The sequence below is a fragment of the Primulina huaijiensis genome, unplaced genomic scaffold (genome assembly GCF_012295235.1).
Source record: "Primulina huaijiensis isolate GDHJ02 unplaced genomic scaffold, ASM1229523v2 scaffold37775, whole genome shotgun sequence".
NCBI lineage: Eukaryota > Viridiplantae > Streptophyta > Magnoliopsida > Lamiales > Gesneriaceae > Primulina > Primulina huaijiensis.
The window spans coordinates 162115-184829 of record NW_027358831.1 but is presented as its reverse complement, the minus strand read 5'-3'; the positions used below and the strand labels follow the sequence as shown (position 1 = coordinate 184829).

The window sequence follows — 22715 nt, the reverse complement described above, 5'->3', positions numbered from 1 at the left end:
GTCTCATGTGAGACCGTCTCACGGATCTTAATCCGTGAGACGGGTCAACCCTACCCATATTCACAATAAAAAGTAATACTCTTAGCATAAAAAGTAATACTTTTTCATGGATGACCCAAATAAGAGATCCGTCTCACAAATACGACCCGTAAGACCGTCTCATACAAGTTTTTGCCACATAACAAAACCCATGTATTGATTTTTTCCTACGGTGATTTAAAAAGGAAATAATCAATTATAAATAAAACAAGGAAATATGAGTCGTTGGGGAAAAAAGGAAACAAGGGAGAACAGCGTAAATTTGATAACCTCATTTACAACTTTCTTCCCCCATTCCACTGCTGCAGTTTTCTACCCTCCTCGCGATCCCATGTTTTATTTCTTCTCCTTCGATCGCTTCCGCCATTCCATCGATTTATCATCTTCTTCGTGTGCATCGATCTTCGCTTCTTCCCCCCCTTCTCACATCTCGATTTTTTTATTCAATTGAAAAACTTATTCTTTGGTCAAATTGTGCCGAATTGTAAACAATTTTGCGCTGATTTGGTCTTTGAGAACAATTTTAATAGAAGCCTGGATTATTTGTTTGCTATTCGTAGAGAGCACATTGTTACTTTCTTGATCGTACATGTTTATGTGTAGTTTTTGTCATCAAGAAGCTTGACGTGGATCATTTATTGAATGGAACAAGGACTTGGCTCGGAGGCTAGCTATCGAAGTACATAATATTTATGTCTTATTGCCTTTCTTCTGTTTGTTGAATGTTCTTTATAGAAAAATCTACCGGCAAAGGGATTCCATGTCTCAGTGCGTATACTCGGGACTTGTATGCTGGGTTAGAAAGTATTTTATGAGTCGTTATCAACTCTCTAATTTTTTCTATATTTGTGAAAATTGTGAACGATGAGATAAATATTTGATATCCCAAATCTGGCTTCGGATGCAGGTTAAAAGCAAATCTTTTGCTGCCTTAGTGGTCGTGAATCAAATATTGTTCACTTTGAAAGAGTTCACAAGCCATTTACAAATCAACATTTTTTTGGCATAGGTACTCCCCTTTTGTGATTGTGAACTGTATTATTTATGATTTGTTGTCTGTTAGTTTAAATTGGTTTTTGCTGGCACTGAATTTTCTTCATTTTGTTATTCTCGAAAGTTGAAGTATTGTGTATAATATATACCGCTTGCATATTAACTTTTGTAAAAGTTTCTTACTCATTTTACGTTATTAGATTGATTTCTAGTTGTAATGTGTTAAGAGATTTAACCATAATTTGCTAACAATGTAAGTGTTTCTTGTTTAATTTTTTGCGATGGGTTTATTAAGTTTATCTTGAAAGGGTACTGTGATGATTTTTTTAAAATTTTTTTATTTATTCTCAAAAGGTTAAGATTTTTAATGTGCTGGGTGCAAACAGTTTATCTTGTCACTGATGAAGAACTTTAACTCTTGTTAATGCACTTTTGACTCAAACAATTTTTATTGAAAGAAGATGGGAAAATTTAAATGAGACATCATTTTACGATTGTTGGACCTGATAAGTTACATTGTTAACCATAGTAGCTATATTGTGGTATCTGAGATCTCGAGAGCCGTCATCCATCATGCTAACTTGAACTTACATGTGGCTTTACATATTTTCTTCACCTTGCAGCATCTTGTACCACATTACCACGACCTTCAACTGCTGCAGTGCTAATTTCTTAAAACTATGAGTGTAAATGAATGCAATCATTTGGAACTGCGATAGAGTACCTCTGTAAAGCATTATAACATGTGTCGAAAAGTTATACTAAAAAAAATGTGTTGAAAAGTGCAAATGATCGAGTTTTTCTTGGACTGAAAAATCCCTAAAATAAACTTAACTTCGCAAGTCCCCGAGTCAAGTTATAGAATAGTGCACAGTACGAAAATCGTCCCACCGTGACTGTATTTCACAATTATTATTTTCAGAAATTAAACTTTAGCTGAATGTAAACGACGATTTGATGTGAATTTATCTATTAAAATTTCAAAGATAAAAATTATGCAATGCGACAATAATATCAAGTCAGTGAAAATCTTAAAATCAAATGAGAATGAATTTGTTGGGAATTTCACCTACCCCTTGTTTAGTTCAAACAAATAATATCGACTGTTACTCATGTTTTTAACAAGATCCCCTAATTTATTAACAAACACTCTCAATCTATTCTAAACTAATTCAACACAATGAAGGTGATTGCATGAACGATTAGTGGAATCCTATAGCTTTCGACCTATTGGACTATGACTATCATCGTGTATTCAATTTCATATATCCATGCAAATTTTAAATTCATATACTATATTACTCGTTCTTATTGCAAACTATTTTCTCGAACTTACTTGCAATATCAAAATATCATGAAAGTTAGCTACACTTAAATGTTATACGAAAAACAGTAATATAATCAAGCATAAAACAAAAGTCGATAATCAAATTAATCAAAATAACGTTTCAAGGTAGGATTCCCTTAAATGCGAACAAGTATGAAAAGTTAGCTACTAAACGTCATAATAAATTTATCAAAACAAAGTTTTTGAACTAAAATACTGAGATAAGTGAAGAACAGAAGAAACACTGCGTGATCCTGAAGTTCTTCTTGCTCCCTTGACTCTCGTCTTTTCTGTTGCCTCCGACGACTCTTCAAAAATGAATTCTTTCGCTAGGGCGGTCAAAATAACATGCCCCAGCCCGAGCTGCTCACAAATTTGCAGTATTTATTGTACTCAGGCGCGCTGGGACAGACAATTTCACCCGCCTTAGGGCGCCATGCTCGGCGTCCAGCATTCATTTTCCACTCGTACGCGCTGTGGCGGGCAATTTCATCCGCCCTAGCGCGTCATGCTAGCATATTAGCTCATATTTCCTTATTTTCTTGATCAAATCACCTTCAATGATCAAATCAACCCAAAACAAATAAAGGAAAACTAATATGCAAAATATGAATAAAAAGGACAAAAAACGGACTCAACATAAATGAAACATCCACGAACGAGAGTCACAATGATTAGATAAAGTACATAAAAACGATAGACATCAGCAAATATGAATCTCTGATTGCATTATTGATAACTGATCTAGGTGATTTTGTTAATTCAATTCCAAGCACCTCAATAATGATTCTCGAAGGTCCAATAAGAATTGTTATTGATCTACCTAATAATGATAATGAAGAAAGGTAAGTGTTTTACTACAGATCCCTTTCTTTAGGTTATCCCTGCCGCCCTGCTTATTGCAAGGATGGAGAAAAGGGCTTCAGGTGCAATTTCTATTTAAACTTAAATTATTGAATCCATCCCTGCCTGAAAAAAAGCACAGGTTATATATCCAATTTTCTTATTTGTTTCTTTGCATGTTGGCATAGGATTGCAAGGGCGTATGAATTTAGCAGCTAACTGGAATAAATAGAAGAAATTAGGTAAGCTTCATACAGGCAGAATAAGGAATAGCCTTTGGTTAACCTGCATATAATGAATAATCATAGCAATTCATCATGATATTGGCTACTTTTTATTACTAATGAGCTTCCAGCTGAGAACTTAGCACTGTTCTGGTACTCTCGGGAAAGAATTGCATGAGCTGGGGTATTCTGTTGGAACACTAGAATCTTAACATTTGGTGGGAAAGGCAGAAAGATTGCATCTTATCCTGTCAATAATTAAAACTAAAAAAAAGTTCAAATGATTAGAAGAGGAGTGAAGGGGAAGAGAGTTGGACGCTTTCCCAAGAATTTCATATCCATAGCAAAACATGGAAAACTAAACTAGCTTTAAAGGAATACAATATGTGGAACTTAAATTAAGTGTTACGTATGTTTAATGGGCAATGAGCGACATGATTTTTTGTTTGTACAACTTGAGATTGAAGAATACTCAAAACCAGAAAGATACTTTAAAAAATTGAGTCATTCTTCATAGGAACATGAAACTTGAGAAGTAGGGAGCAGTATGATGTGACCACATAACAAAATAGAGAGAACATAAACTGATATATCCTTTACAAGAAGCAACACCCAGCCAAGGATTAAATCTTTTACAAGAAGAAAGGCAATCCTCTCTCCTACCCTAGCACAAGGCTAGTCATACAAACAATCTGCTAGAATACCCCCTCTTCGAACTAACAATAATCTTATATATTTCTGATTTCTCGCTTCTGCCTTTCCCCTTCTCCAAGTAACATTTTCTAAAATATTGGGCCCAATAAAATGATATTGGCTATCTGTGCCTGTGTACAAAGGAAAGAAGAGACCCAAGGGTGGGGATATGCATAATTGGGCAAGGCCGCAATAGCATGGTTGGGCATCTGACTTGAGAGACGATAGGAGGACCTCTACCCTGGCACTTTTAACATCTTTATCCTAAGGCTTAGGAATTCACCGTAGAACTTATTTTGGGAAAGTAGAAAGGCATTCATTTCAATGAATCCTTAATCATCCAACCCCATGAAAATCAGAAACGAAAAAATCTTTAAGGCATTGGTGTCAGTTGCTCTTTTCTTGCAGCGACGGTGGCTCTGCTGTGGGAGATGGAGCAGACAAAAGCAGAATTTGATGTGTCGGAGATAGAGTACGTCAGTTACAGTGGAGAGCATCATCTGCCCCTCATAATGGACTTGGTTGATCAGGAGCTGAGTGAACCCTATTCCATCTTCACTTACAGATACTTTGTCTATCTCTGGCCACAACTATCATTCCTAGTAAGTCTTGATATTAATTTATATCCCTCTTGCGTTCATTGTATCAATTTCAGGAGATATTTTTATTTGACTTAAATGAATTGGGATTCACTTGGATTACATTCATCTATAGGCATGCCACAAAGGCAAATGTGTGGGGACAGTGGTGTGCAAGATGGGAGATCATCGCCATACCTTCAGAGGGTATATAGCCATGCTTGTTGTTATCAAACCTTACCGAGGCAAAGGAATTGGTGTGTATTATTTCTGTATCATTCGTGTACATTACAACCTTTTTTATTATGTTTTTTTCTATATACTTTTTATTATCATTTTAAATATGTCTTCTAAACGGAGTCAAGATGTCTAGGTGAAGACAGACAACTACTAACATATGGAATACTATTTTATATTTTCTTGAAAACAATTTTAAATCAAACTTGATTGTTAATTTATAGCATACCATGTCTGGTGCTTCGTTTGGTTGGGACTATTACCCTTTTTTATTTCTTGCTATTAAAGAATCCTGTGGGCGCGCTTGATCCTATGCTATACACCATCGAAAAGGTTTGATCAATTCCTACTAGTGTTTTTTTTAATGGCAAGATACACTAATTAATAGATATGTATTATCGAATAACTCTGCTTTTGGCAGCTACTGAACTTGTTACTAGATCAATTAAAGTGATGATGGAATCATGTTGTGAAGAGGTATGCATATAAGTAGATTTTACGAACACGGCTTGTTAATTGATTGTAATAACATCTGTTGATGAAATGACACAATTCATTATTTATGTGTGTTTCTACAGGTGACATTAGAAGCAGAAGTCACAAATAAAGGAGCACTAGCGCTATATGGTCGTCTTGGGTTTATTCGAGCGAAGAGGCTTTTCCGATATTACCTGAATGGGGTTGATGCTTTCAGGCTCAAGCTAATGTTTCCTCGTATGGACCCATCAAACTGCCATGAGTCCACACCAAACTACCATGAGTCCACAAACGTGAACGCCTTGACTGATCATGGAACGACTCCTGAAGCAGATTCAGGGCACTAACGCAGCTTCAGTCTTATGCTCATCTGGGAACTGAAGATTACACACTTCATATTTGTGTCTTCGTGTTCATGAGAAAAAATGGTAGATAATTTCTTCTTTTTTTTAAAATAACATTTTTTGTGAAAAGTTGTTACTTTTTTTTCTTTTATATCTATTGTATCACATATTTATCACATTCCTTTGACTTCTGCCCCTACTTTTATGAAGAATTCTTCTGAATAAGCTAGCAGTGTAGTTTTGCAGAAGAACTCGACTTCAAAGAAAATCAATGTAGGTAATATTTGCGCTGTGTTTGGTGCGCATGATAATGCGAGATTGTGAGTTACTTTTTGGGTTTATCATTTGTTTGATACATTTTTTAGTAATCTTAAAACAATCCTTATTTTTGTGAATTGATGGAATTAAGGATGGGAAAACATTCTGTCGTCCTCCCGGGCAACCGTAGTACTAACAATTTTTTTTAAAAAACTATTTCCATTCTATCCAAAATTGTCCTTTGTAGTAGCAACAAAAAGCCCAACATTCTCTCGGCCGAAACAGTGACGTTGGGTTGTAATTGTAAAAGGTTCGAAGGTTATGTGATAATAAGGTAAATATTTTTTATTATATCAAACAGATAAACATAATATTATTTTATTATGATACGTTACATTTTCATGTTAATCAAATTTTTTTTATCATTTATTTACTAATCACTAAATATATTAATCATCCGAACCATGAACGTATCGGATGATTAATATATGTATATATATATCGATTAATTTATAAGTATCGCGTTATTATGATAAATGGGAAAACTTTTGTATTTTTGAAGTAAAATAATTTATTGTATATAAATTTAACTATTAATACGCATAAATTTTTTAAAATCAAAGAACTTAATCTTGAGTTAAAAATAAAAAAAGAAGAAAAATGTGAATTAGGTGGGCTGCTATTGCCAGTCAGCCGCCCGACGAGACCAAGCCAAATTCTCATTTTGTTTGTGCTGTACTACTGTAGGCTCTCTCGCCGTTCCACCATCAAAATTAGCCCAGATTTTCTTAGCAATCCCAAAAAATGATGAAAGCTTCGTTCAAAGCAAGATATGAGCCCGATAAGGCCTCCGCCGCCGCCACTGTCGCCTTTAACGCCGGCGATTTCAAGCTTCGTGCGTGCATGACTGATGCCACCGTGGTCAACGGCCCATGCTTGAACGGCTTAGCCTTAGCCCTCGAGAAACCTGGCTTCTTCATCGTCGACTACAACGTCCCCAAAAACGTAAGAGCGGATAAATAACTGCTCCTTTAAACATCTTTATGTCTGGGCTGCATTTGCCGTGTAAGAATGTAACTCGCATGTTTGGAATGTTAAATTGATGGAATGGGATCTCGATTATCGCAGGATTTTAGGTTTCAGTTTATGAATACGGTTAGAGTAGCTGAGAAACCGTTGAACTTAACTTACATTCACAGCAAAGGTGATGAACGGACTATAGTGGATGGATGTTTGGTGATTGATTCGGCCAATAAAGTTTCAGCTAATCATGTGCTTGGTACTGGTAATTCTAAGTTGAAGTATACTTATTTGCACGGAGGGTTGACGACTTTTGAGCCCACCTACGATCTGGGGAAGAATGCTTGGGATTTTGCTGTTTCACGCAGGGTTTTTGGTGATGACGTGTTTCGGGCTACATATCAGACCTCTAGCAAGAACTTGGGGCTTGAGTGGTCGCGCAGCTCTAAGCTGCACGGTTCGTTTAAGGTATAAATTTATTGTTTCAATTCATATTTATCAGTTGGTTGTGTTGGAATGCAAGCTCGAGAAAGCTTTATGCTCGACTAAATTGTGTCTTAGGACTTGCTGCAAGAATCCTTGGTGCTTACTGTAGTTAAGCTTGATGGTAATGGATTTTGTATCGGCAATAATAATCCTTGGTGCTTACTGAAGTTAAGATTAACATGTTTTCTGAGCTCACGAATAGTAAATATGTAATGTGTGAATCTAGATGAAAAGAGATTATTGATTGATCGGATGCGTTTCAATGGATATATGTAGGTGATACTGGATAGTACTTGTAGCACATATGTTATTTCTTATTGAAAACCTATGCATAACATGGTTACATATTTTAAGACTTTGAACAAAGACATCATTGGTTCTACAAAGTTTTCTTTCTGGCTTAGTTTGTTTGTGCATAATGAATCGTGAAGCCTGCTTATATGTTCATAGAATGCAATATGAATGATGCATATCTATCACCTAGCGATCTTTGTAATAGCTTTGTCATCAGGGAATCACTAATGTCTTAGCAGTCAAGTTTGTCTTGGTGTAACCAAGTGTTCAAAGTAAGTGAGTCGTTTGAATATTATTTGATTTGTATTTGAAATTGTTAAACTCAAACTGATATCCATCACTGCCATAGAGATGCTCGTGCGTCTGAATTACAGGTGACCGTTTGTCACAAGTGCCTTTTCATAGAGTGTAGAACTGTAGATGTAAGCTCTTGCTTGCTTTCTTGTTTTTTTTTTAATATATTTTTTTAGATGACAAATTGAGGTGAGAATGCCATGAATTGCTTAACCTAAGTTGTCTTGGAAGATCAACCCTATAAACCTTTCAAAGATCTCCCCCCAACCCTACGAGGAGGAAATAGGTACTACGAGGAAGACGGCCTTGTCTGAAGTAAGAGTATTACGAGTGAAGGTGAAAATCAATCGTTATGCTTAAAAAATTTAAGTTCGTGTGAGAAAATACAGTCAAGTTTAACAATTAAAATGCTTTGTATGTTTAAATCGGATATTGGGGAGTATGTGCTTAATGAGAGAAATAATCATTAGTGTGCTTCGACATTATTCTTTTACAATGTATAAAATGTATTGATTTCTCTTAAGTACTGTCAAGAGAAGAACTTTCTTTTAATTTTTAAATTCCCTCACTCTTGCAGATTTCAGCATCTGTCAACTTAGCGGAGGAACAAAAAACACCCAAGCTGTGTGCTGAGACTACCTGGGACTTCGAAATGTGATATTATTCAATCTCTTCATATGCTGCGCGGTTTCAATCTGGACAACTGATGTTATAGATTAAAGGATACTTTTTTATCACTTTCATCGTGTCTGTTAATACTGTTCATCTTGCAATTGTGCTGATCGACAATTTACAGCATAATCTTCAGCTCTTTGCTTCAGTTTGGATTTATCAGCATAAATTTTAGAATTTATCAGCTTCAATCAGAATTTGATTGAATTTTTACTTGCTGCATCGCGTTACTAAAAACATAAATTGTGGCCAGAATACAAATATTTTACTGCAATTGTACCAAACCAATACAGGCCTATACTAATATAGGCCCATGAAGACAGAGTCCCTCTTTTCCAAGCATTCTTGTGAAGACCTTTCATATTATTTCAGACAAAACTTCAAGGATTAGTTTTTGTATAAATTTTGAAAAATCAAATGATTAGTTTAAACTACCTTTCGTCAATTAATACAATACGAAACTATTGAAATTTTTTAAAAGAGCTTACAAAATTGTCAAGAATTTGGTTGGGAAAAACAAAAAAAATCTATCCTTTTTTGTGAAATGTCGGTAATTAATCAAGCTTCGTGATAAATGTTATTCAATTTGTTTTATATTTTTTACGTCTATCTCATGTTTATTGGGAAAAAAAATTATATTCAGTTGGCACAAATTTTACAAAATTAGAGATTTGTGAATCAATGCAAAATATTAATAATCAATAAAGTTTGAAATTTGATAATTAGGACTTATGGTATGAAAAATATATAAACATTTTTTTTTGAAACAAAATAGAGTAATTATCAGAGATCTGTTAATTTGAAAATCTTTTTACGCGTGCATGGGGCAATGGGCTTTAATCTAAACCCCTACATTTAAATTTAATTTAATTTAATTTATTATATTATATTTAATCTGGACTTTGCCCTTACCTTATACTTCCCCCCGACTCGCCATTTCGTTCCTTTTTCCAGCAGTCTATCACAAGAGTTCTTCCTGTTAATTTTCTCTCTCTAAAAATCTCGCTCGCATCATCAATGGCTCACAGGACTGAGTTCGATTCTCGCCCTAATCAGAACCCCAAAGGTCGTTTCACCCTCGCATTCAACCTATTAGTCTAATTTTCTGATTTTTTTTTATACCGATATGTTGTATATATCAGTTTTTTGGGAATTTTTTTTGTTTTTTTTGGTATTTAAATTTACGTTCTTTAGAGTTTGTTTTTGTTCGTTTACATGAAACCCTACATTAAAGCTACTGATATGCTTCCCTGTGTGGCGTACTGTGGGTTTAGGGTTTTCTTTCTTGATTGATGAATTTACATGATTTCTGTTATTTTGTGATTAGTTTCTTAAATGCGAAAGAAGGGTGATATTTGTTTTTGTATGTTTTTACTTTATTATTATTATTTTTAGTGTTTTATTAATTATTAATTACGGTGTTGATCTTGCACTGTTAACCTACTGCTAAATTTTGGTTTACTTCTTCGGCTATTAAGCTGGAGTTTGAGTGCCACATCGCTGTTTGTTTGCAACTTTTCATTACAAAGAAAGCAGGAAATTACCATACATTTTACTGGTAGGGCCGATCTTTTCATCGGTTGGTGGTGGAATGAACTCATTGATATAAGCTAGCTCAGCTGTTTAACCATAATTTGTAAAAGTTAATAGTTGCAAACACATTTCAAAATGTTCAGCATTTTGTTTGTATGCGGATCAAATACTTCTGCAATGTAGTTCATTTTTGGATTCCATAATAAGGTTTTAAGTTTTAAGGATGCCATTTTATTATCTTTTTCTTAAGCGATACGTCAATATAGTATGTTTTGGTTCAACTCAAATTGATGAATATTGAAGTATCTTCCCAACTATTGAGAGCTGAGACAGCAAAATATTATCTTCAGTTATGCCTTTGGCCCTTTATTTACTTTTGTCATCTCTTTCTGATGAATGTAGATGTTCAAGGTTCTGACAATCTCATTCCGCTCTCACCACAGTGGCTTCTTCCAAAACCAGGGGATAATAAGACTGGATTGGTTACTGGGGTTTGTCACTTTTAACTTGTGCTCTTGTTAACTTAGTTTGCTTATTGCAATCATGAGATGTTGGAATGAAATAAGAAAGGGTCTTTTTTATTTGAGGATGTTTTTCAAAGGCCTTACTTTTTTTTTTCCCCAATTTGCGGTTATATTAATATTTTTTTTTACAGGAAAACCATTTCATCCCCGTTCCGGGTCTTTCCAGTCATTCAGATGTTGTGAAACTGCCTGGAAATGGAGATGATTTAGATGTTAACTATAAGAAAAAAGATGTTTTCCGCCCATCAGTTATGGATATGGAATCTGGTCGTCGCGATCGCTGGCGTGATGAAGAAAGGGAGACCAATTCTGCTATCCGCAAAGATCGATGGAAGGAGGGGGAAAGAGAGAATACTGATAACCGCAGGGTGGATCACTGGACTGATTCATCTGGGAAACAATATGGGGAAGCATTTCGAGGCCCAGGAGACCGATGGACTGATACAGGAAAAAGAGAAAGTCATGACCAACGTAGGGATAACAAATGGAACTCTCGCTGGGGGCCGGGTGATAAGGAGACCCAGGCTTTGCGTGAGAGGGGGGACTCCAACAAAGAAGTGGACATGAATCTTGATAAAGTTTCCTCCTACATTCCTTACCATGGAAAGGATGAGAAGGGTGCAGAACACCATCGGCCTTGGAGATCTAACTCTTCTTACAGTCGAGGTAAAGCAGATCTTAGTCACCAAAGTTCGGCACAAAACAAGCCGATTCATGCATTTTCACATGGCCGTGGTCGTGGAGAAAACCCTGCTCCAGCAAGCCTTTCTCTTGGCAGGGGAAGTGTTAGTTCAGAGGGAAGCTCATTTTTGCATGTGGATACTGACTTTCAAGCTCGTGGATTTGTCTCTGAAAAAAGTGAGAGTAGCCGTGGAGATTCCCATCCTCTAAAATATGACCGGTCAAAATTGATTGATATATACAGGACATCAAATATGAGATCTTGTTCTAACTTATTTGAGGGGGCTGTAAAAGTGCCTTCACTCACAGAAGAAGAACCTGTGGAACCTCTGGCTTTTTGTGTGCCAACTCCTGATGAATTGGTAAATTTATATTCTGCTGTTATGGGATATTAGCTTAAAGATAATTGTTAATTGTTTGGGTGTTTGTGTAGTTTATTCTGAAGGGCATTGACCAAGGGGAGATTGTGAGTAGTGGTGCTCCACAGATTAATAATGATGGATCAGCTGGTCGAACTACATCTGATTTTATGCCGTCAAAACAAAACAGGCTTGGTATTTACATACTTTGATTTACAATTTTGCACTCTGTTTTTGTGTTTTTATTTTCTTTGGCTTGTTCATGTAGTTGAATATTGAATTCTGATGTTATGATTTACTTCAGCAGGGGGTAGGGATGATTTGCTAGTTACTCATGAGGATTTTAAGCATGAAACTTTGGACAATGCCAGGGGTGGTTATTCAAATTATTCAGAAGGATTATCTCATGAAAAACACATATATTCTTGGCCTAATACTGAGGCTGAGAAGATGAAGGATTACCAAACATTTCCTGATCACAAACTTAATGTTGAAGGTAAATTCAAATTGTTCATTTTGATTGTTCTAAATTGTGCTGTGCAACAGGAAGCGTGATCAACTGGCTGCTTAATCCCACACTGTGATTCACTAATTAATAAAAAAATTAATTTGAAATGATCTTGATGGTCATAGGTTCTTCACCCTGCTGTTGTGAGTTACTTTTAGATGTTGCATTTTAGGTTCCATTTCTACGAGACCGTTGTTCTTAGTTCTGTTTGCTTTTTTGAGAAAGGAAGGATCTTAACCCAGTATCATTACAAAGCCTGGACGAATTCTTTTGGCTATAATTTGCATGTGAATGAACCTTAACTCACTGTCAGTACTGTGCTTAGAGTTAGTCGTTTGGGCTAGATTCGATTGGGAAAATATTCCCTGATTTGTTGTGTTGATGTTGGAAATGACTTATTGTTTTTTTTCAGCTATGAAAAAAGATGACACTCTCCATGAGAAAATTAATGATATTCCTGCAACTAGAGAATCGAGTATGTCGGGGAATTCTTCAATTCTTCACTCAGATCCATGGAGGTCTTCATCTTTTGCAGAACGCTCTCGTTCAATTTCTCACGATTGGAGAGAGAAATCTAGCGATGTTCAGAAAGATTCTAACAATCTCTGGGAAAAAAGTTTGATGGATTCGTCTAATTCCACAAAAGGACCCATCCGGCAGATGGGTGATGGTCACACTGCAATGAGAAGGCAACCATCTGCTGTATTTGACCGGGAGATGGAACAACACAAGGCTTCTCAGCCATCTCCTGAAGACTTAGTCCTTTGCTATAAAGACCCCCAAGGTGAAATTCAAGGTCCTTTCTCTGGGAGTGATATAATTACTTGGTTTGAGTCCGGATATTTTGGCATAGAGTTGCAAGTTCGCTTGGCCAGTGCACCCGCCGAGGCCCCATTTTCTTTACTCGGTGATGTGATGCCTCACTTGCGTGCCAAGGCTCGGCCACCTCCTGGATTTAGTACCTCTAAGCCAACAGAAATCCATGATCCAGTTGGTAGATTGAATTACAGTAGCTTTGGGATGCCTCACGTGGTTTCCAGTGAGGCTGATTTCTTGAAAAATGCTCCAAATTATAATCATGGTTCAAGAACAGATGCAGAAAACAGGTATCTAGAGTCGTTGATGTCTGGTGGAATGAATAGTGCCCCCATTGAGAAGTTTGCCCTCAGTGAAGGTTCGTGTAACTTGTCAAGAAAGGAAAAGCCTTCTTTTGACTTCTTGATCTTCAGCATCTTTTGATACTTTCATGTCTCCTTTATGAAATCTTATGGTTTCCATGATAGCATGTATCTTCTCAAACTGAATGGGTGTTGTTCAACAGGTATGCAGGGTGCACGTGCTCCTTTGGGGTCTGATAGTGGGGACAACCCTTATCTATTGGCCCAAAAAATTTCTTTGGAAAGCCAGAGATCTCTGCAAAATCCCTATTCGTTTTGGCCTGGGAGAGATGAAGTTTCCATAGCTGCAAAAGCAGATGTGATTGACCCCTCACTTGCACAATCAAAGCTTTTATCTGCAATTGCAGACAATGCTCGAGCAGCCCATCACATGCAGAATAAAGATTTACTGTCGACCTTTCAGAACTCACATGACAGATCTGCTCCCACCGGCAACAATGGAATCAGTGGCTGGTCGAATTTTCATGTTCAAGGGGGTCTGGACCCACATCAAGATAGCTTGAGCGTGCATCATGGCCCGAATTTCCCCCCACAATCTGCATTTGGGATAGCACAGCAGAGACTACAGTCACAGAATGCTTCTTTGTCTAATCTGCTAGCTCCCCTTATGGATAATCAAAGTAACCTGTTAACAAGAGAAAAGCTACTCGCTACCGGTCTCTCTCAAGATCCACAACTCCTGAGTTTGTTGCAACAACAGTACTTGTTGCAGCTACAGTCTCAGGCCCCAGTTGGACAACAGCAACTGTCATTTTTAGATAAATTGTTGTTACTTAAGCATCAACAGAAACATGAGGAGGAACAGTTAATACTTCAGCAGCAACATTTGCTTTCACAAGTGCTGTCTGAACGTCAGACCCAGTCACATTTGGGTGACCCAACAATGTTAAATTTACAAACTGCCAGCTTCACAGGTGGAAATGTGGGCATGGATCACGCAAGGTTTCAACAACTGCACGAGTTGTCTGNATTCGTTTTGGCCTGGGAGAGATGAAGTTTCCATAGCTGCAAAAGCAGATGTGATTGACCCCTCACTTGCACAATCAAAGCTTTTATCTGCAATTGCAGACAATGCTCGAGCAGCCCATCACATGCAGAATAAAGATTTACTGTCGACCTTTCAGAACTCACATGACAGATCTGCTCCCACCGGCAACAATGGAATCAGTGGCTGGTCGAATTTTCATGTTCAAGGGGGTCTGGACCCACATCAAGATAGCTTGAGCGTGCATCATGGCCCAAATTTCCCCCCACAATCTGCATTTGGGATAGCACAGCAGAGACTACAGTCACAGAATGCTTCTTTGTCTAATCTGCTAGCTCCCCTTATGGATAATCAAAGTAACCTGTTAACAAGAGAAAAGCTACTCGCTACCGGTCTCTCTCAAGATCCACAACTCCTGAGTTTGTTGCAACAACAGTACTTGTTGCAGCTACAGTCTCAGGCCCCAGTTGGACAACAGCAACTGTCATTTTTAGATAAATTGTTGTTACTTAAGCATCAACAGAAACATGAGGAGGAGCAGTTAATACTTCAGCAGCAACATTTGCTTTCACAAGTGCTGTCTGAACGTCAGACCCAGTCACATTTGGGTGACCCAACAATGTTAAATTTACAAACTGCCAGCTTCACAGGTGGAAATGTGGGCATGGATCACGCAAGGTTTCAACAACTGCACGAGTTGTCTGAGATGGGTTTGCAGCAATCTCTAAATTTGCAAGATCAGAGTGCTTCCAACACTATTTTACCTTCCAGCATTTCTGAGGATCTTGGCTCAAATGTTGGTTCAGAATCTTCTTCTGTACATCTGCCTCATCAAATTTTTGGAAATAATGTGAAGCGAAACAACTGGGATGCCTCTCTGCCTGTGGAAGAAGTTAAAAATAATCTGAAGAGTTCTTTGACTGTTACGGCTGATGTGGATACAACACCCAAGTCAGAAACAGAAAACAGATATTCTTTGGGACATGCATCACACTTAGAGGAATCTGTTAGAGTTGCAGCCTTGGACGCTACTTCACGTGTTCTTCCCGGCGAACACTTAAAAGAAGCAGTTCCCTTGCAGAGAGGTGTTCAGAAGACGGAGCTGATGATTTCTGAACATCTAGATGCGTTGGAAGAAATTCCTACAAGAGCATTGGAAGCACCGGAAGATGTGGATCAATGTATGGAGGACGATTCCAATACGGTCAGAGAAGTCGAAATTCCTGAAACACGGGAATCAAAAAAAATGTCGGATAAAAAATCAAAAAAGCAAAAGCCTGCAAAGGTTGCTGGGGATTCGGTTAGGGTTGTCTCTAAGGCACAACAGCCAAAGTCAGCTGAATTTCAAGGGTTGAACTTTGGCAACGAAAAATTGGAGAAACTTTCTGTCCATGGAGACGCATTTGCAGAATCTATCTCCGAAAAGGAGAAGAAGAAACCTGATGACGTTGGTGATGGTGTCGTGGCTGTAGATTACTCACCCAACCAAAATTCTTTTCCTGACGTGAAGACTAGAAATCATATTGTGACCAGTGAGACAATGTTTCAAACCGAACAACTTGCTTATGCTTCACCAGACAAAAGACAAGTTCCATCTGGCCGTGTGTGGAAACCTGCTCCTGGTTTTAAGCCAAAATCATTATTAGAAATACAGCTGGAAGAGCAGAGCAGAGCGCGAGAAGAAATGGTTGCCTCTGATATCTTGACGCCTCTGAGCTCCACAAGTGTTGAAACTCTTTGGGCTGGGGTAGTTGTGAATTCAGATCATAAAGCTCAGCTTGATGCTACCAGAATTGATTTAAATGTAAAATCAGATACTACTTTGGTGTCCAAGAGCAAAAAGAACCAAGAAGAAGATCTATTCTGGGAAACTGATGATGTTAAGTCAGTTGAGAGAGAGATTAAGCTTTCCGACACTGCACCTGGAGACATAATGAGTTCTCAAACTGATTCAACCATAGATGATTTTATTGAGGCTAAAGATACTAAAAAGGGTCGAAAGAAATCTGCTAAAACCAAGGGCACTTTAGCCAAGGTTGCTTCTGCTGCTTCAGTTGATGTATCTGTTAGATCAAGTCCCAATGATAAAAGAAAAAACGTTCGCCAAATACAGCAGGAGAAGGAAGTGCTTTCTAATATTCCCTCTGGTCCTTCCTTGGGAGATTTTGTTGTCTGGAAGGGGGAGTCTACTAGTCCTTCCCCTGTTCCTGCTTGGTTCACCGACTCTGGGAAGTCTGATAAGCCGGCATCATTGAGGGACATACTGAAGGAACAGGAAAAGAAAGCGTCTTCTTCAGTGCATGTGGTTCAGGTACCTTCTCAGAAACTTGCTACAAATCAACCTTCCCTTGTGAGTCGTCCGTCTTGGTCATTATGTTCATCATCTCCTGCAAAGGCTGCAACCCCTATTCCAATCAACCCGCAAGGTTCTTCCCATTCAAAACATAAAGTTGAGGAAGATCTATTCTGGGGTCCATTGGAGCGACCAGCCACTGAGGAAAAGCAGTACGTGTCTTTCTATTTTCTTTATTTGTCTTCTGTATCTTACATGTAATGTTGATGCTTGCTTTGACCATGTAGTATCGTGTTTTTCATGGAGTTTGTTGATTTATTTATTGTGTTTACATGTCAGTAGCCATTGGTATTATACACATAATTGTCGAATATTCCCACAACTTGTCAGTCTATTTATTATTTGTTTGCCAATCTATTTTATAAAATTTGTCTATTTTGCACATAATTGTCTGGTAATTTCATAATTTGGAAGTTAGATTCGGAGTGTTGACTTTTTGCTTATTTTACCATGCCATGTATCATGATGTTTTTTCATGTGAAAGTGAGCATGATGCTTTCTTTTCCAATAATTGTTTGCAAAAAGCAGTGCGAGTTCCACTGCATATGTAAAGATATTTAATGGGAGTTAGGCCATGGTTAGTGACACAAACACATTAATCGACATACAAGGGAGACCATACATGGGTGGATATTAATATTGAAAGGTGGGATTGATACTGGAAGTCACCAATTTAAACCAACTACCTCTTATGAACGTGAGCTTGTGAGATGGGGTTGCTGTCAGTATTTGTAAAACGAATGGCCAATAATTTTCCCTAGTGGTGTTTTGTCTTTCAAGTATTTCGAACTCGGAAATTGTTTGGAGACCATACCTAGCAGTGTTTGCTAGCTAATTACATCTACGTGGTAATTCTTTTCATGCATTCTTGGTAAAAATCTGATTCGAAAGGCTTGGGTTTGAGGTAATTATATGGCTTATCATATTTGTGTCATCTTGAAGAATGAAATCTGTTGGCTGAAAAGGTGACTCTACCACATGCATCACAGGTCAGGTTTTCCTCAACTTAGAACCCAAGGTAGTTTGGGTAGCAAAAGCAGCACCCCTGTGAAAGGAGCTATTGGGGGGTCACTGAACCGGCAGAAATCTATTGGGCCCAGGACTGCAGAGTATTCTCATTGTGCATCGGCTTCCTCTGCTCAGCCGTCCCAGAAAGGGAAGAAGGGTGTGTCAACCAAGCATTCAGGTAGAAACTTTAGGCGGTATTTTTTCTTTGGCATTTCTTTGGAAAAAATGGGGATGTTTATCAACCCTTTTTCCTACTATTGCAGAGGCTACGGGCTTTAAAGAATGGTGCGAGAATGAGTGCATCCGGCTTATTGGATCTAAAGGTACTGTTGACCGCCGATTTTTTAAAATTTCTTGTAGAATTACTATTTGATCCTCTTACCTCTGTTACACTTCCTCCTACTCTTGGTCCCTGAACTGTGCATCCGTATAGGGTCTACAACTTGTATTTCATAGAAGCTGGCGTTTTGGATTTTACTTGAGCTCGAGTTGTAATCTCAAATACCTAAAAAATTAGTGAAATACTTAGTTGTATATACTGATTAATGTACTATTCTCTTTGTAGATACGAGTTTCTTGGAATTTTGCCTAAAGCAGTCAAGAGAGGAGGCGGAATTGCTTTTGACTGAGAACCTTGGCTCGTACGATCCTGATCGTGAATTTATCGACAAGTTTCTTAATTACAAAGATTTTTTGCCTGCTGATGTTTTTGAAATTGCTTCCAAAAATGGGAATGATAAAAAAACCACTGCCTCGGGGGTGGGAGAGATGACTTCTGATGGGTTTGGCAACCCAGTCCCGAGTGCCGTGGCAGCTACGGATGGGGAGGCAAAAGGTGGAAAAAAGAAGGGAAAGAAAGGGAAGAAAGTAAGTCCCTCGGTCTTGGGATTCAATGTGGTCAGTAACCGAATTATGATGGGAGAAATTCAGACAATTGAAGATTAAATTGCAACTAGGAATCGTAAATACATTTGTCTGCTGGCCGACTGTAAATTTTTTTGTTTGTTTTTTACTTTTTAGTTCTCATTTATAGAGGCAATGCAGCAGTTAATATAGTCCGCTGAAAGCAATTTTGTCAAGGTATTCTGAACTCTAGAGTTCATACTGATTGTAGTAACAGTAATTGTAGTTTCCTCCTTTCTTTGTTTCTTGTTATCTTAATTGAGCTAATTTCCTACACGATACTGCCTCCAGTCCAAAATATATGTAGGGATGATATTGTTTCGGTTCTAAAATATATAGGCTCGTTTGCCAAAACCTCTTATCGTTACGAAACTTATAGTTATTTTTTTTATTAAGGCTTTATTAACAAAGTTATATTAGTTAAAAAAAAGAAGAAATACATCTAATTCTTATGATATAAATTTCAGGTAACCGTAAAAGAAATGCAGCTAACATACCTGACGGAAAAGTAATATCATGCGGGGTCGGTCAGAGAATAAAATGAAATGCAAGATTACACAAATCAAACAAGCATATATTAACAAAGAAAAATCACCTAAGCTTTTGTTCTTGGACAAAAATAAGTTAAAAATCGATATAAATTCTCAAATGTACCATTCCATTCTCATCGTTTTCATGTTCTTTCTTGACATCAGCTAGCGGCAAGAAATAACCCAGAGACAACCCACAAATGTTAAAATCAACCTCTTCAAACTTCCAAGTCTCCTCCAATTTCCATCTTCTATTCAATGTTTTCCCATATCTGTACAACGTTGCAGCAGTCTTCCCACTATGTGCGATGTTGATTCCTTCAACATATCTGTAATCTTGCAGCGACGATTCCATGCTTGTTTCGTAGAACACACTGTCATCTCCTTTGGTAGCTTTCATTCTTATCAACTTTGTATCCTCGAATTGGATCAACAGACCAGTTCTTTGACTAAAGTATCCCCATATTGTGTGATGGACGATCTCCGTGTTTGGTGTGCTCTATGCTTTGAGGATGTCTGAGTTCGTGTCGTAAGTTGGCTGTGGATCTTGTGTCCAAACCCTTATATATAATAATAAATATCACAGAAACGACACTCCGTGAGGTAATTATCCTAGGATTGTACAAAACATATGCATTTGACCAATATCATCTACATAGTTCAATCTTGTAGGATCATTAGAAAAAATATGCAAGCGAGAACAATAATTTAGATATTTTTCAAATGTGATGAGAAGAGTCTTAAAGTCGAAGTTTTCTTTCTTGTTATAATGATTGAAGTAAAAGCAAAGTAACATGAATATGGTTAAACTATAAGGTCAATAGCATAGCTCAAGCCCAAAAAATTAACTGCTCCACTACACGAGAACAATCCAGCGTTACCTTGGTTATGCATAATCGATTTCTCTTGAGTACTGTCAAGAGAAGAGCTTTCTTTTAAATTCCCTCAAACTCTTGCAGATTTCAGCGTCTGTCAACTTGGCGGAAGAACGAAAAACACTCAAGCTTTTTGCTGAGTCTACCTAGTGTTGGAAATTATATAGCCTTCGGAACAATTCCGGCTAAAAAAATTATTTTCGTTCAAATCGAGACGAATCGAAAGCGATTACATAATTTCGTAAATTATAATCGAACATATGAAAATAAATTAACTATGAATTTAAATAATAATAATTTACTATAAAACAAAACTCTTGTAATTTTTCCTTTACCACAGCCTTCCAGTACTATCCTTCCTATCGACAGTAGTGTGTGTGCACTCAAAAACACAAAAGCTAAAAATCAAACTTTTATTTTATTCTCTACTCTATTTTCAACTCATGAACAAGTAGAGAATGAGTTGTATATTTTTCTTGTCTCTCGAAAAGACTAACTAGGATCCTATTTATAATATTCAACTCAAGAGGCAAAATCCCAATCTAATTGAGATTCCAAAACCATCGGCCATATCTTATCAAATCTAAGATAAGGCCAAAAATCCCACTTGATTTGATTTTATAAATTTAAGTCTTTAAAATTCATTTTAAAAGTTATAGGATTTCTAGGATCTTATCAAAATAAATTAGAATATTATTCTAACTTATTTTTATATATTAAACAATATCTATAATTTATTCACAATAAATTAAAGATATTATAATCAACTTTTGGATATTACCATAATAATCCAAATATAGAATTATCTCATAATTATAATTTAATATAATTAATATCTCACAATCAATTATATTTATCTCCAAACTCTTGGAGTTATGGAAACATTTTTCCATATCCACACATGATTTCTAAATTGTATTTTTAATCCGTCATTAATTTGAAAGGCATACCGGGGACCATGGACTCATAATTAGAAGCTTCAATAAATTAAATAAATAATTAAACTCTTTAAATAATTTATCTAATTTATTTCCATAATTACTCCACTAAAAATATGGAATTGAACTCTTCTTCATTATGAAATATCTTACTCTACCAAACTGAGCAGTACATTGATATAATCATTACATATGGATTAATCCTCCATAGATTATTCGTAATTGAAGCTATGATTTTTTCGTTTACCTATTCAATTACTTCTTATACTCATTTACCATTAATTCACTAGTGAGTGGTTTAATTTATAACTTAATTATAAATTATTTGGGTCCAACACTCAGTTCCAGAATTAACAAATGAGGGAATCGTCTTTCTACTTCTCGCAAGAAGGAATGGACTCTATGTCTGTGAATTCATATTCTCAGCCATTTATTTCAAATATAAATCTAAAATGCAAGTAATGAAAAATGCATAATTGTAAATTTTAAACAAGCAAATTAAGAATCATATTGAAATGAACATGAGTTTATAATCATATCAGGATTAAGATTTGTCCATATATGATCATCTTATGATTTAAATAGAATTTCATATTAACAACGGAATTTATTATGAAATATCTAATTAAATCGGTCCTAGTCCTACATAATCTCATTATATATAAATGCCCCCATATAGATGTCTCCACATCGACGTTCCGGATAAGACAGTCATATTCATAATGTTCATGGGCCGCATTTGTGATGTTTTAATTAAAGATCCTATACTTTAATTAATTTCATCACGGACTTAATTTAAGTTTATTATCCATATTTTTAATCCTCGTGTATATATAACTTTTATATATATACTAAAATCATGGTTACATCCAATAAACTAGGGATTTTACTATGATATTCATGACAATAATATTTCATGCAAATATGTTCAACAGTAAATGTCGTTTTTATTAATAATAAAAATATAATCTAATTGCAATGCTTTAAGGGCACTATCCCCAACACCTAGAACTTCGCAATGTGATATTACTCACTCTCTTCTTATGCTAGGCGGTTTCAATCTGGACAACCGATTTTATGGATTAAAAAATACTTTTTTATTACTTTAATTATGGCCGTTAATACTGTTCATCTTGCAATTGTGATGGTCGACAATTTACAGCATAATCTTCAGATTTTTGCTTCAGTTTGGATTTATCAGCATAAATTTTTGAATTTATCAGCTTCAATCAGAATGTGATTGAATTTTCTTGCAGCGTCGCCTTACAAAATATATTTTACTGCAACAGGCCCATACCAATGTAGGCCCATGAAGGCAGTCTCCCTCTCTTCCGAGCATTCTTGTGAAGGAAGACTTTTCATATTATTTCATACAAAACTCTTTAAAAAAATCAAATGATTAGTTATTAAATTACACAATTAATACGATACGAAACTCTTGAAATTTTTTAAAAGAGATTACAAAATTCTCAAAAAATTGGGTCGGAAAAAAAAATCCCTTTTTGTGAAAAATGTGGTAATTAATTAAGTTGAAAAAGAAATTATATTCAGTCGACACGAA

The 22715-nt window shown here is 36.5% G+C and overlaps 2 protein-coding genes and 1 pseudogene across 3 annotated transcripts; all 3 read left to right on the top strand.

Annotated features, from left to right (window-relative positions):
• The first annotated feature begins 584 nt into the window (after positions 1–584).
• On the top strand, positions 585–5943 carry LOC140968797 (N-alpha-acetyltransferase MAK3-like). Of its 2 annotated transcripts, XM_073429907.1 has the most exons (7): positions 585–718; positions 947–1048; positions 3237–3285; positions 4528–4721; positions 4834–4954; positions 5356–5411; positions 5513–5943. In XM_073429907.1, exons 3-7 carry the CDS (start codon positions 3267–3269, stop codon positions 5756–5758), a joined length of 636 nt encoding a protein of 211 aa, XP_073286008.1. In that variant the 5' UTR covers positions 585–718; positions 947–1048; positions 3237–3266; the 3' UTR covers positions 5759–5943. The 2 variants fall into 2 exon arrangements, with proteins under 2 accessions (XP_073286008.1, XP_073286007.1); XM_073429906.1 differs by lacking the exons at positions 585–718; positions 947–1048 and having other exon boundaries at positions 1094–3285.
• A 779-nt stretch (positions 5944–6722) lies between these two features.
• On the top strand, positions 6723–8992 carry LOC140968660 (outer envelope pore protein 24B, chloroplastic-like). Its single transcript, XM_073429685.1, has 3 exons — positions 6723–7018; positions 7142–7501; positions 8685–8992. The coding sequence occupies exons 1-3, from the start codon at positions 6818–6820 to the stop codon at positions 8763–8765; spliced, it is 642 nt and encodes a 213-aa protein (XP_073285786.1). The 5' UTR covers positions 6723–6817; the 3' UTR covers positions 8766–8992.
• A 715-nt stretch (positions 8993–9707) lies between these two features.
• On the top strand, positions 9708–19087 carry LOC140968738 (protein ESSENTIAL FOR POTEXVIRUS ACCUMULATION 1-like; annotated as a pseudogene).
• The last annotated feature ends 3628 nt before the right edge of the window (positions 19088–22715 follow it).